Source organism: Arvicola amphibius, chromosome 2, assembly GCF_903992535.2.
Source record: "Arvicola amphibius chromosome 2, mArvAmp1.2, whole genome shotgun sequence".
Lineage (NCBI taxonomy): Eukaryota > Metazoa > Chordata > Mammalia > Rodentia > Cricetidae > Arvicola > Arvicola amphibius.
The window spans coordinates 2,170,090-2,185,300 of NC_052048.2; the positions used below are offsets into that span (position 1 = coordinate 2,170,090).

General features: G+C 45.3%; 1 protein-coding gene across 1 annotated transcript in view; it reads right to left on the reverse strand.

Annotated features, from left to right (window-relative positions):
• Far2 (fatty acyl-CoA reductase 2) overlaps positions 1-15,211 on the reverse strand; it is a 110,233-nt gene that overhangs the window by 24,241 nt on the left and 70,781 nt on the right. The window contains exons 2-3 of the mRNA XM_038320849.1: positions 10,018-10,246; positions 2,291-2,466 (exon numbers count right to left, since the gene is read on the reverse strand). Of these exons, the coding sequence (XP_038176777.1) occupies positions 2,291-2,466; positions 10,018-10,206 (365 nt within the window). The 5' untranslated portion in view covers positions 10,207-10,246. The remainder of the gene's footprint in view (positions 1-2,290; positions 2,467-10,017; positions 10,247-15,211) is intronic.

The following is a 15,211-nucleotide window of genomic DNA, read 5'->3' on the forward strand; positions in this document are numbered from 1 at the left end:
AAGTTTTTGTAAAGATCCAGGCCAGCCACGGAGATTAATGTCAGATTCTAAATTGTGTCTGATATTTAGAAAACTATATAAATTCAGTACAAGCAGCAAGGTGCCGAGAATTCACGCAAGGGGCACACCCTTCATCCAGCATCAGGAAATCTACTCTCTAAGTTAACCCCCAAAGAGAAAGACTGTATGATACTACACACACTGTGTGTATGTGTGTGTGTGTGCGCGCGCGTGCATGCGTGTGTGTGTGTGTGTGTGTGTGTGTGTGTGTGTGGTGTGTGTGCATGTGCGTGCGTACATCTGGGTGTAGGTACCCACAGAGACCAGAGGTATTAGATGCCCTGGAAGTAGAGTTACAGGTGGTTGTGAGCCACCTGATGCAGGTGCTAGGAACAAAACTAGGATCCCCTGCAAGAGCCGGCATGCTTTTTTTGGTGCCATCATCTCTCTGGCTCTTTTTCTGCAAATAATTTAAGTGACATTTTATATCCATTTCCCAATTAAATAAATATACTAATGAAGTGATAAAATAGCACACTTCAGTTCTGCCCAAAGCTATGCTTTGTAGTAAGAGGCTAGGAGTATTGCCTCTACAGGGTAGGAAGGATGCCCACAAACATTGCCAGCCAGTCCTTGACATCGCTACAAGGAACTACCCTGTTATCAGAGAGAAAAACAAAGTTAATGAGCAGATGTTAAGCACTGAAGGCCCAGTCACAAACACTGCTGTCGTATTTTACAATTATTTATTTGGAAAATAAACAAAGCTTATTAAAATTAGAATGCAGATGATCCATTCGGTAAAATATCTACTAAAAATTATGGCAACATGTTGAAGTAGCATTCTGTATCCAAATGAAAACTCGAGCTTGCAACGGCCTGAAGGCACACGTTCAAATGAGCACCTTGCTTAAAGGATCTTAAGCAGACAGAGAAAACTTCATCCCTTTCATTAATGAAGTAAAATGGAATAAGGGAAACGGGCTGTTATTGGGTGGGAAGAATAACATTTTTGAAATGTTAGTTTTTTTCTATATGAATCATATATTCAAAGTAACATGAAAAATTTAAATTTAAATAAATTAGCTTTTCTAAATGAATCTATATACTCAAGGTAACTTGAAAAATTTATACTAAATTTAAATAAATAGCCCCCACATGAGAATAATTGAGGTATTTCTATTTTAAAAGTATTCTATGAGTATTCATGGCCTAATCAAAATTAGTTTTTCAAATAGTGTGACAGTTTCTGAGAAAGTCTGACCAATGGAGAGTCAGTTTTAATAATTTAGGACAAGAATTTGGCTTTGTACAGATTTAAAACTAAGCCCTTTGGTAAGCATTGTTTAAGAACTAACCATCTGCTAGAGCAAAGGAAGACTATTGTCTTCATACCCAGTTCACTATTTTGCCCTGGCTATCCATGTTCATAGTTAAAAGCATTTAAAATGAGCTGGCTGTGGTGGTGCACAGCTTTAATCCCAGTGCCCTGGAGGCAGAGGCAGGCAGGCAGCTGTAAATTCCAGACCAGCCTGGTCGATGTAGTGAATTCCAGGACAGCCAGGGTTAAGTAGGGAGAACCTGTCTCAAAATAAGTGAATATATAAATAATGAATGAATGAATGGAAACATTTCAAATATGGATCAAACGCCTAAATCTAAAAATGAAATCACACTAGTGATTCAAGAAATTGTGAATATACCATTAACTAACAAGGAGTGGAAAGATGAAAGTAACCTGAAATATGATTAGATTTCTAGAGCATAAAGTTACTGTGTGGCTGCTTCCAAGTAATCTTGAAACCAATTGGCAAAAATCATAAGCATTTAAGCATGTCAACCTTTCAAATCATCAAAGAAATAAAGAAAAATGCGCAACACCATGTCCATTGTCATTCCAGCAGCACTGGACAGGGGACAGAGCGCTCCCAACAGGAGCTCCAACACCCTTTCTTGGAAGTTGAGCCCATGTCTGCATAACTGTAGAAGCAGGCAGAAAGGTGAGCGTGTGTGCATGCCATGATGGACTACGGCCTCAACACAGTGGGATGTGGAGACATTCTGAAAATTCTTTAATGTTTCTTTTTAAACTTTTCACTGGCATATGTTTTGTGGTTCTTTCTTTCCTTTTTGCTTTTTATTTTTACAGATTCCATGAAGACTGTTACACACACATACACACACACACACACACACACAGAGAGAGAGAGAGAGAGAGAGAGAGAGAGAGAGAGAGAGAGAGAGAGAGAGAGAGCTATAAGCCACGAGAGTACAGAGGGAGCATATGTACCTCAGATGAGCATCAAAGCGTACAGTAGCTGCACAGTGGAAGACAATGTTGATGCAAGACGTAAGTTCCTGCATGTCCTCCTTGCTGATGGCAAAGTCGCGCTGGTTGAGGTCTGCAGAGATAGGTCTGATCTTCTCATGCACATTTGGACAGGCTTCTTTGACTTTCTCAAACAGCTGAAACAGAAATCCACAGGCCACGGGCCTCATTAACACCACAAAGCCATGCAACAAATGAATGAGTTTGTGTGAAATTTTTGCAACCCCCCCGCCATAGTAACTTACTTTGTAAACGCCTCTTTGAGTCTACGGTAGAATTTTCTTCACTAACTTGTTTGTGGTTCTGTGGACACTGACTTTGAAGAGGGGGAGGGGATGTTGGGTGGGGAGAGGATGCATCACACTTGTGCACTTTGAAACACTGAAGTTTTTAATAGCTTCAGTGAGGACCATCGCTTTAACACCACCAGACAACGTGGTGTGATCATGTGGTTAAGACTGCCTGGAGCTTGGGCGGTTGTGCGTGGTACCAGATGTGTAACGCCTTTGGCAGGTGACACACTCCAGGTGTGTACCAGAACTGTGTGCATTCTGGAAAGACATCCGCTCTTCCGCCATCACAGGGTCTGGGCTAACTCCCCGCTCTGCTCTGTATTGTTCGTGTGACAAGAACAAGTTGAGAAGTTCTCAGGGCCTTCCTTTGCTGCACGCTTACTTAACACACCAATTGCGGGACTGTATCATCCCGTGATCTCAGGGAATTGAAAATCAAATACGTGAAGCTATTCTTGGTTACAGCTTGGCCCATGTCAGATCTTCAGTGACTTTTCATAAAAACCTATAATCAGCACTAACGGTGACACATATTTCATTTGTCACCCTTTCCTTCTTCATCCCCACAAGGTAGGTTCCATCATGAGCTTTGAGAATAAGTCTGTGGGCAGGAAGGAGTTAGCCTAGAGGGTGGAGACCAGCCCTGAGGTCATCTCTAGGCTTCTAACAGAAGGTGCTGGTGGATACTTAGACGACCAGCAACCCTTTGTCTCCTAACGCTTCTGTCACCACGGAACAGGCTCTGAGGGGAGGTAGGAGAGCCGTGGAGGACGCAGGGGCCTCAGAAGAGCTGCCTCCTGGTTTTGTTGGGTCACCTCTTTGGCACAGATAACATAGCCCTGGGGAGAGGACAGTTTTCTGGGATTAAGTTCCCATCTGTGACGTGATAAACATTTCAAGGATTTCTAAGATTAAATATGACAATGGAAGTCAAGTGCTTATGTCACTTAGGCCCTTAAAGAGGGAAATTCTCGTTCTGATTTCAATGTTCTGTATTTCCCAAAGCTGTCAAAATGGGGGCCCTTCTCTCCTCTCCTCCCCTCCCCTTTCTTTTCCCCTACTCTCTTCATCTCTTCCTTTTCCCCCTCCCCTCCCCTCTCCTCCCCTCCCCTCTCCTCTCCCCTCTCCTTTCTCCTCCCTCTTCTTCCCCTCTCCTCTTTTCCCCTTTCCTCTCCTCTCCTCTCCTCCCCTCCCCTCCCCTTTCCCCTTCCCTCCCCTCTCCTCCCCTCCCCTCTTCTCTCCCCTCTCCTTTCTCCTCCCTCTTCTTCCTACCCTCTTTTCTCTCCTCTTCCCTCCCCTCCCCTCTCCCCCCTCCTTTCTCCTCCATCTCCTCTCCTCCCTTCTCCTCTCCCCTCCCCTCCCCTCCCCTCTCTTCTCTTCTCCCCTCCCCTCTCCTCCCTCTCCTTTCTCCTCCCTCTTCTTTCCTCCCCTCTCCCCCTCTCCTCCTTCCTCTCTCCTTTCTTCTCCTCCCCCCCCCCTCTTTTTCCCTCCCCTCCCTTCCCTCCCCTCCCCTCCTCTCTCCTCTCCTTTCCTCTCCTCTCCCCTCCCCTTCCCTCTCCTCTGTCCTCCCCCTCTTCCTCCTCCCCTCCCCCTCCCCCTTCCCTTCCTTTCACCCTACTCTCTTCCACTCCCCTTTTCCTACCTATTTTCCCCTCTGTCTCCTCCCTCTTCTCCCCTCTCTCCTCCCTCTTCTCACCTCTTTCTCCTCCCTCTTCTCCCCTTTCTCTCCTCCCTCTCTCCCCCTTCTCTCCTCACTACCCTCCACCACACTGAAGAGGTTCAAACTGATCTAAACAACTGTCAAACTGAAGAGTAGCTCCAGTTTTGTTTTGTTTTGTTTTTTTCTGAAAGAGTTAGAGACGAATCTTAATAATGAACACAGACACATAGGCCTACAACATCTCCTCCAACAAAACTTACATAACAATGTACTGGGGATGGGGGATTTCCAGTGGAAATAAACAGGAATGTTCTGCTCTACACTGGGAAAGAAATGAATCCCTGTGTGCGGGATATCCAGTATTGTTCCATCCCTTTGCACATCACTGTGCAAAGGTGACTATTACAGTTTTCAGGTGGAAGATACCTGTATTTCGTTAGGCTCAGTATTGAAAATAGAATTGACTTCCGTAGTCCATGCATCCTTCCACATGACAAACTGAGAGCAGTATTTGATGTGCATGGAAAAGGGGTAGGTTTATTCATATTCATGTGAAAAAATCTTCCTTTTTCTGTGAAATGATCCTAAAGATTGACAAAGGGTAATAATTGGAAAGACCCCAGATGCAGAGGACATACAATCAGTAGCATGTCGTGTGAATGGTCCTGGTTGAGAGCCGTTGCTTTATTTATGTGGTTATGACTGATGGTGGAGAGACCCTACACACTCATCTCTCCTGGATCCCTGAAAAGGGATTTCTTTCCAGCAGCTAACTTGAAGAAATGGATGAGAAGAATAGCTCCAGTTTTAAAAGTATGCCTATGTTAGCCATGGGACGTTTAGAATTCCCGCGATGGTAGCACGTCTAGTTATCTCATATTTATAGGCCTTCCTTGTCTTTGTCTCTGTCGTGCTGGGGCTGAACCCAGAATCTCACACACAGCACTCTGCCACCAGGTGACCATCCTGGTGCAGAAGCCGCTTTCATTTTGTGGGACAGTTTCCCCGGTAAGGGTTGGGCAATAATGGAACAAAACAGTCTTTGGGAGTTTAAAATACAAATTTCTCTTTCCAGTTATCCTTGTCTCATCTGGAGAGAGTTAATAGAATTATTAACGACAGCTCACATAGGGTGGGCTGGAGAACCATGGAATGTTGTTGGTTTCTTTACAAAACCATCTAAATTAACAAGGTCAGATTTGACCTTCCTATTTTCAGGCACTGTTTAATTCAAAGTTCGTATTTTTATGTCAGATCTCTTTATTTAGCCATTACAAAATGTATACATCATTTTATGTCATTATAACAAGCTACATACAACCATTTTATATAAGCACGCATACCTAGAATATATTCAAAATTGATATTTTTCAGTTAATTTTTAAAATGCATGTTGGGGGTTAATTGCCTCCTCTATGAACTCTGGAGCAGTGATAGTCATAAAAGGACCCAGTGAAGTATTTCTTAAATATTTTTTCCCTAATGTCTTAAATAAAGCTGTGTCATGTGAGCTGAGGTCATGCTGTAAGTCCTGACCATGATCATCCTCTGTATTTCAAAGTTCATTCGCCTCTGGGACAATTGATAGCTGATTGAGTAATTTCTGTTTTTCCAGGGAAGCTTACATAGTATTCAATGTAGCATGCCAAATGACAGGGTTAGCTTATAAAAATACAGCATAATGTTGTATGTGGGCCCATGCCTTTAATCCCATAGCTTGGGAGGAAGAGGGAGGAAGATCTGAGACAAAGATAGCTTAGTGTATATAGCAGGTACCAGACCAGCCAGGGCTGCGAAGTGAGAGCCTATCTTGAAAGAGAGAGAGAGAGAGAGAGAGAGAGAGAGAGAGAGAGAGAGAGAGAGAGAGAGAGAGAGAGGGAGAGAGAGAGAGAGAGGAAAGAAATAAAGAAAAAAGAAAGGAAGAAAGGAAGAAGGAAGGATTTGAAAGAATTTTTTAAAAAATGTGAAAATACTTAGGAATTAGGAGTTATAAGTAGTGAGTTATAAGAATGAGTCTTTTCTGGTTTTCTGTGACCAATGGATTAAGAAGCTCTTTGAAAGTTGCCTGTCTCTGAGATCGGGGGCACAGGAAGATGCAGGTAGTAACTACATGTACCACACAAGGAGAAGGAAGGGGTATCTGGCTTTTGATGGGCAGAACCAATGTCCTCTCTACCATAATCCTAGGCATGAATCAGAGGCAAACTCTGCACCGTGTGTGTGCAGTGCCCACAGCAGCCAAAAGAGGGAACTGGAGCTATGCATGGATGATTGCAGATCACCATGTGATCTGAACCCCGGTCCTCTGCAGGATAAGCAAGTTCTCTGAACCACTGACTCCCGTCTCCAGCCCTTTCTTGTGCTTTCTGAGTTGAAGACTCAATGAGAGTATCGCTGTTTCAAGAGTGGTCAGTGCTACACATTTCCTCAAATGGGTTTGCCAAAGTCAAGAGCACACTTATCTTCCCCGTATTTCCTCTATAACTGGAGACGTAAGGCCTTTTCATCAGCATCCACTCCTCTCCTGGGAAGCTTTGATACCCTGCACATCTAGCCTGACGCTGGCCATAGATACTCAATCTGTGTTGTTGAATGAAGACGTTCAGGGCATTCCAGGATGTTAGGTTGGGGATCTCATCACAACTCCCCTTCCTTCTTATACTTCCTCATCATCCCTTTCACTCATGTCTTTCCCTTGGGACAGGATGACCTCCTGTGTGCACTAACTGATTTCCCTTTTCTTCTAGACTCAGAGAACACCTGACCCTAAGTCTGCACACATCCACTGGTTCCCACCTTCTACTGTGCATCCAAGAATGCATTGTTAGAGACAAGGATGAGAGGACCTTCCCTAACTACCATAGCAACAGAGGAGCAGAGAAGAACCTTCTAGAAGGTGGAGCAATTGGCCACAAAAAATGATAGGAAAGAGGCCTCTTCCCGAAGAGTCCAGTCAGAAACCAGGTAAGGGACATCTTCCTACTTACCCTATAATCTTCTCAAGGAGCCTTCTCAGTTCCTACTGAGCATTTATCTTAATAGATCTAGCCCAGCCTTGCTGCCTGCCGTTTTGAATACCTTTCTTTGTTTCATTTTCTTATTTCTTCAGTGGTAGTTAACCTTGTCTCTATCCTGCCGCTGTTTATGAAGCTTGAGTTCTAAGACTGCCAATCAAAAGCTGAGTTCTCAGCATGTGGTAGAAGGAATGGTCTATTCCCCAGCAGTATGGACTCTGACTCTCCAGTACAGAGAATGGCATGAATGGTGGGGCAGAAAGAAACTTCGTGACTTAAAGTGAAGACGGTGGGAGTTTCCTCCTGGGTACCCACCTGTGTTTTTCTCAGCCATGAGATATTGGCCCAGTGGCAGCCTTGCAGAGCATGTGGACAGGAGTTAGGGGTGCTGCTTCCTGCCTAGACCAGACGTCTTCCTATAAAACCAGTCCTGTCTTTGTCCCCATTGCTAGTTGGCTAGTGTCCTCCGTGGAGACCTCATTGACTTGAGGGCAATGCAGAAGAGACTGCAGCCTCTCCATCAATTACCTTGGATCCTGAATGGCTGGTGTATGGTTGCTTCTATAAGCTGGCTTTCAGGGAATTGGGGGCTGTCTCACGGCACATGCTAGGCTAGTTCAGCTGGCTCTCAGAGAGGTGGGGGCTATCTCACAGAACATGCGAGGCTAGATTAGCTGGGTCTCAGAGAGGAGGGGGCTATCTCACGTCACATGCTAGGCTAGTTCAACTGGGTCTTGGGTGTTGGGACAGCTGGCCCAATCCCTGCGTTCAGGGGCGTGGCTGCCCCAGCGAGGTAGGATACCCCTTAAATAGCATCGGGGCGCCGGGAGGAGCCCCGTTTGCTCTCCCCCGCGTACCTTCTGCTCCGCTGGACCCTTGGTTCTGTAAGTTCCCTTATTTCCCCTTTTATTAAAACTGATTTATTATAAAAGGACTATCGTGGTTATTCCCTAACCCCTCCGACCGCTGGTACCACCGGTACCCGCTGGTACATTTCCGCTGGTGCCCGCCGGTACACTTGGGGAGGTGGGGGCTATCTCATGGCACATGCTAGGCTAGATCAGCTGGTTTTTGGAGAGGTACGGGCTATCTGTTTCAGCACATGCCTGTAAATCACACAGGCTGGAGAGACAATAGCTAGCAAAGTTGCACATGTAAATGTGAACAGATCCGTCACAGGTTTGTGAAATCTGGGAGACTTGGATTACTTGTGAGTCTGGCAGGGTCGGTGCAGCCCTGGAATTCCAGCCCTTGTGAGGTTAAGCTGGTAGATTCTGAGCCTGAGGCTAGTGTAGGCTACCCAGCAAGACCCCATCTCAAACACAACAATAATAAAAAAACCCATTTATTCATTTCTACTTTTATCTCTTACAAAAGCCATGATAAACTGTTAGAGAGGGGAATGTGGAAATCTATGCATCTTTGATATCTGTGAAACTAGTTTAGGCAACCCATGATTTAGCTTTAGGGATGATGAACAAAAGAGCCTGTCTGGGTTAAAGAACCCAGAGGTCACTGATAATATCTTCCTATGATGCAACACAATATTATTGATGGATGGGTATCTTCATTTAATCTTCGTAAATCCCTGTGAAATAATTTTTGTTATTTGATACATTGTATAGATAAAGAAAGCCGTGGGTGGGTTAGGCAATGTGGCGAGCTCTGACGCTGAGCTGTTGCTCTGGTGAGGGGAGGAATGGGTAGGGCCAGGTCTGCTGCCTTTTCTAATGCTCCACGCTATTCTCTGTGTAAACTCAAGAGCTAAACCGGATAGTGCCCGCCTACTGAAAACTTAGGTTTCTAGACTCACGGGTCATTCAGACAATAGCTGTGGGACAAGAAGAAATTAAAAAGGAAATACTGCCAGAGCTGTGTTTCTGACACCAAGAGAGAGCGCCAACCCTGGGCAATGGCGTATGGAATTTCCTGGGGGGGGGCATCCACATTAGTGGTTGCCCGCTATGCACCCGCCAAGCCTCAGTAATGGTGTTTGGGGGTTTTCTCGGGGTCGTCCACTTCCGCCAGCAGGCCTAACCTTTGCTGGTTCCACACTCTCTCAAATTTCACAATGGAGAACAAGTACCCAAAACAGGGACAGTGGGGGACATGTCAGGTTCAAACCACTACAGAGATGATTCCTTTCTCGCCCAATTATAATAGAAGCACCTCTACCCTTCTCTGGGAGACCCACAGGAGACACTGTGATGTCTGTCTTCTTCTGTCCCCTGTAGGCTCTGGCCTGTAGTTGGGAATTTGTATAGTTTCTTTTATAGCCGTTTTGATAAAAAAAAAATTCCCCCCACCCCATAAAGAAGGAAACAACTCCATGTTGGAAGGTTTTACCTCAGCCCAGAGATGGAAGCACAGTCCACCGAAGCCAGGAAGTCAGGGCAGCAGGGGCTAGTGTGGAGGAACTGGTCACACTGCATCCCCAACCTTGGCAGAGATCTATGAATTTTTGTGCTCGTGCACTTTTATACAGTCTGGGGTCCCAGCCTAGCAATCGGTGCCACCAATCATGCATCTCAGATAACCCAGCTAAGGTGATCCCCTACAGGCATAGTGGACTGACCTAAAGAACCGCTCACAGCTGTGCCCCGAGGCTTGCCTCCCGGCGGCTGTAGATCCTGTCCAGTCACGGGGCCCCATGGTGGTGCCCGTCACGCACGTCATACACGTCATACACGTCATACGCGTCGGCCCTCACGCAAGCCGTACCTTACTGTTGAGAATCTGGAAGACCCTCTCCTGCAGAGTTTGTCCAGACTTGGGTCTCACGAGGATGTAAATGACTTTCAGTTGGGGGCTGGTGCGGAACAGCTTCTCCATCAACACCTTGCCCAGGAAGCCTGTGGCCCCTGTGATGAGGATGGACTTGTTGCTGTAGAAAGCTGCGATCATGGACATGATCCCTCCGTTTTTCTTATATGGTTCTGGGAAGAGGGTCCTGAGAAAGAGAGAAAAACAAGTTACCGTCTCAGAAGTTTTAGAATGCTCAGCCACCGACAGTGTGTCTGGGGCTTCCAGAAGTTTTGAGTGAAGGGAAAACTGTGAGATCCATAGGCTTCTGGGGAGGAAGATGTTCCGTAACAAGCACTTCCAAGCCTGCTCTGTGTCCTACGATTTATGGTTGGGGCTCTGGGAAAGATGACAGAGTTCTCAGTCTAACGGAGGACTGACAATGGTCCAAAACACACACCACACACACACACACACACACACACACACACACACCCCATGTGTGTACCTGGTGCCCTCAGAGGCCAGAGAGAACATTTGATCTGCTGGAATCATAGTTACAGACAGCTGTGAACAGCCATGTTGGTACTGGGAATCGAACCCACGTCCTCTGGAAGAGCAGCCAGCAGTGCTCTAAATTAGAGTCATGTCTCCAGTCCTCATTTCGATATGGTTGATTAAACTCATGTACTGAGTCTCTACTTATGTGAATAAGCATATAAGCCTACCCCTTGCTTAGGTATGACCACAATGGAGGGCGTCAGTGTTTCTAAGACAAAGTCAAACATGGCATCCAAAAAGCCAAGTGCATGTGAATCTTGGTGTTTCTCTTACCCCTTGGAGATTTACGAAGGAAGACTTGATCTACTAACCCAACGAGATTTGGAACTCAACTGGGTCAATAGCAAACCAACACATAATTTTCATGCTTTGCTTAGAATGAAAACGTTTTATAAACCGATGACTTTCCACTCATTTTCCAAGTTAGCAAAAAACGGTCGACCAGGCACTGGAAGTTCTGCCCCCCGGGAATGGCACTGGAAGGGGCTGCAGTACCGCAGCTGTCCACGTGGGGGCAGTGCCTGCATACCGCGCAGGAGCACCTGCAACCAGGCCAGCCTCCTTCAAAATCCCCATGATGCCATAGGTGCCTGCCACGGAGAAAGCCGCAGTATAGTGGGAATCCTACCATGGGAATTTGAGCTATGTTTTTTGTGTAACTTGTTTCTGCAGGGTCCGTGCAAGCCCATCCACATCGTCACTAGTTCGGTGTGATTGGGTCAAGCAACACTCAGAAATGAGTGTTAAGAATGTGTTAAGATAACGATCCAGACTTAATCACTCTATTCTATTAAGGCCCAGAAACAGACCCTGAGCCATTTCTTAAAGGCTAAATCTAAATCTAAATTCTAAATCTCTGTTTGTCCATCTGTCTGTCTGTCTGCCAAGGAGGTCACTGCTCATTCGTGCACATTGGATCTGCTGGGTATTGGACCCACCCGGCAGAGCGGCGTGCGTGGTGCCCGCATCTGCTGTACAGCTTCTTCCATTTCTGGGCCCCACTTGAAGCTCTTTGGATATCGCCGGGCGAATGGGCTATAGTTACACATTTAAATGAGGGCCATGTGACCTGCCTGACATCCCAAGAGGCCCGCAGAGTCTTGTACTTCTTATTTTTGTTTTGGGAGAGGTTAGATGCAACAACTTATATGTCGCCTTCAATGGATGACTTTACCTACTTCGTACAACTGTATGTCTGGAGACTTCACTGGACAGGAGGGCCCTGGGTTTTTGTCACTTACTTGCCCCCTGACTGCAAATGCCCCTAAGTTCTGTCATGTCTCGCTCTCAAGATCCTCTCAGCGTAACGTCACCAACATAATGGACCTGAGTGACAGCTTGTGCAAGAGAAAGGTAGTCAAGATGTAGGCTAATTAAATTTATCGCAGGGCTGGAGAGCTGCTTTGCTCCTGCGGTAGGACATTAAGGTGTATCGATGGCCTCCTTAGCTGAGATGAAAACTGCTTATTCCATTGTGCTGACCTGCACATGAGGAAACTGAATTAGCTTCAGGAGCACACGATACCTGTGTGTTGGAAATAGCAGGCGCAGTTAGGGTCACTGCTTGGTTAAGTTGAGGACAATCAGTTGCTACTTTCTAACACTGAATATGAAATAGGTAAACTGAATCTGGACGTGGTGGGAATCATGAGCCCGTATCTTTCACATCCTTTACGGTAGCGCTAACTTCTGTAATCTTTCCAGGAATATAGCCCGGCTTTGGGGACAGAATGTGACCGATAGGGTAGTTCTAGTGACCTTGCCCACCACTGTGTTCTCATTTCGAAGGTAGTGAGGCAAGACAAGCTTTCCTCCTGTTTCTGAGTGTGTCTGGTCCACTGTGTGTCTGTCACCCAGAAAATCGTCACAAGTTGGTCCTGGGAAGCCCTGACCCACTGTGTGCAGGACCTGGCTGAAAGGCCAAATCACCTGACCGCCATAAACCTCCCCCACTTCAAAGGAGGAATGTCATTGCAAGGCAGGTGTCTGATGTGTGCAGCTTTCATAGGCCACATTGGGGGAAACTGGAAACAAATATCAAACAAATTCTTGGTACTGTGTTGGGGCTCTTCCTCCAGGAGACCCAGACTACCCTTCACCCACAAATGGGTGCAGTCCTGGAAACTGAAGAGATTTAATGATCTCTTTTATGATCGTAGATAGATTTTTGTTCAGTTGTCCTAAGACTTTTCAGGTTATGCAGATCAAGTAAAATTTAGTAGCCATGGCTCCTAATTCATTTGTAAGAGCATCGTGGGGGTGTGGGTGGAGATATGGCCTCGTGGGTGAGAGCAAGTAGTGCTCTTCCAGAGGACCTGAGTTTGGCTCCCAGCACCCACCTCAGGCAGCAGTTCAAAACTGCCTGTACCTGCCAGCTCCAGGGGATCCCCCCTTTGTTTGGCTCCTACATTGTGTGAATGCAGTCTACACTCACACAAATGTGCACAAACATACATTAATAAGGATAAAAATAAATCTTTTAAAGAAAGTGAGTGGATAGCCAGCACCCCAGGATCCTGAAAGTCAGGCCATCGGATAGCTGTGTTGATCCTATTGTCCCTATGGACACCACACCAACATGGTTACTGCCAGCCTGGGACCTAGCATCAGTTCTGCCCCCACAGCAGGAGCCACCACAGGGCTCTTCAGGCACCAAGTGGTTCCCTTTTTAGGCTTGTTTCTATGGCACAACTAAGTTCATATAATATTAACCCTATTTCTGCAGACATATTCGCCTTGGGAAGAATGACACTCCAGCTTTTAGGGCTGAATTCTTGCTTGCTGGCTTGATAGATGAAGGTAAACATACACACATATGTTTTAAATGTCTATTTTGTTTTATGTGTATGCATGTGTGTGCCTGAATGTGTGTATATATGCATCATTTGTATGTAGGGCCCATGAAGGTCAGAGAGACATCAGATTCTCAGGAGCTGGAGTTAGAGGTGATTGTGATCCTCTGTGTGGATGCTGGGACCTGAACTTGGGTCCAGTTGGCTGCTCCTAATTGCTGAGCTCTCTCTCTCTCTCTCTCTCTCTCTCTCTCTCTCTCTCTCTCTCTCTAGCCTCAGGAAGAAAGTTTTATTATTTGATTGGGAACTGTTTCTTTTCTATTTTTAAGTAGAATTGTACATTATGGAGATACATTTTATTTTTTGGATGTTTTATATTTTTTATTTTTTGGATTGTCACACAATAAATTGAAGAGGAACACAGACAATGAGAAGAACTTTTTCAGGAATTGGAAAACCTGATGTTCTAACTGGTCATTGACCAAATCTCTAATCCCGATGCTGAGACTCAGGTGTCCCTGCCATTCTAGCCACCACAAGGAATGGTTTTAATAATCAAAGAAAGAGCCAGGAGAATCAAATAAAGCAATAGAAGGTATCATTCGGGTAGTCTAAGCAAGACAATGATACCTTTCTTAGTCTAAATACTACATATTGGGGATGAAATTGCAGCCTTGACTAACTAGTAAAGCACTTGGAAAAAATTCTATATTTTACACTTTATTTTTTAGAGATTTAATTGTCTACATGTGTCTGTGCCTGTGTGTGCATATGCATACAAGTGTGGTGCCTTCTGTCTATGTGTATGTATCTGTGTGTGTGTGTGTGTGTGTGTGTATGTGTGTGTGTTAATTAAGATAAGCACACCCACACATGAGGATATTAAGTTCCCTGTCCCATATATCTGTACCTCGGCTTTTAATCATCCAAGGATGACTAATGAAGCCATTGGTAGGTGTGAAATCTTATAACAAACCTTGATTAAAAAGTTATTGATTTAGGTTTATGAACTCAGTCTACCAAAAAAGACTATTGATTTGTGGTACGTCACTGGAAAATTGCCAGATATTGTACTCAAAAGATCTTAGTGGTTCTGTCACAAGTGTGTAGGCTGTTAGAATTGGTTAGTGGCAACTACTAGATGCAAACCTACTGTGTCTACCCCACAGCAAAAAAAGAGCGTTGGTCTCTTCATGTCCTGACTGAGATTCCAGGGCCTTGGTCGTTGCCACTCTTCTTGGTCAACGGGGGAAGTTGTATTTTTAAAAAGGCTACTACAAAAATTAGTTGGTTGAATACAAAGGGGAACCAGCTGGTGAACGGGAAATCTGTATTTCTTAACATAAACTATTGATCACTCCCTGTGCGAATGAACTGGCAATCTCTCAGGAAATGTCAGAATAAATACAACCACACTATTTGGAAATACCCAGTTGGGTCTCGAGAAAGAGCTGAGCTCTGAGTCAAAGCTAGTAATTTCCCTGTCAAAATTCCCTTCATGGGACCCCGTTCCTTGTCAGAAGAGAAGCAAGCTATGGCAGCATTCATTCTTCTTGAGGAAATCAAGGAGGGCGTCAGGCGTTCGTCTTTAAGAAAAGGCACTTAAAGATTCGGGGACATTTCTTCCCACTCATAAGCTGCAGGTAGTGGCTTTAGAACAGGAGAAGAAAAGTACTTGTCTTGTACAACAAAGTAGATCAGTGAGAAGGGAGCCTGTCAGACCTACGCGGGGGAACTTCCAGAGCTCAGGATTTAATGTAACAGAAGCTAAATGGCCCTTTCTCTCCCTCTTGAGTACCTCATTGGTGTGTCTATTTAAC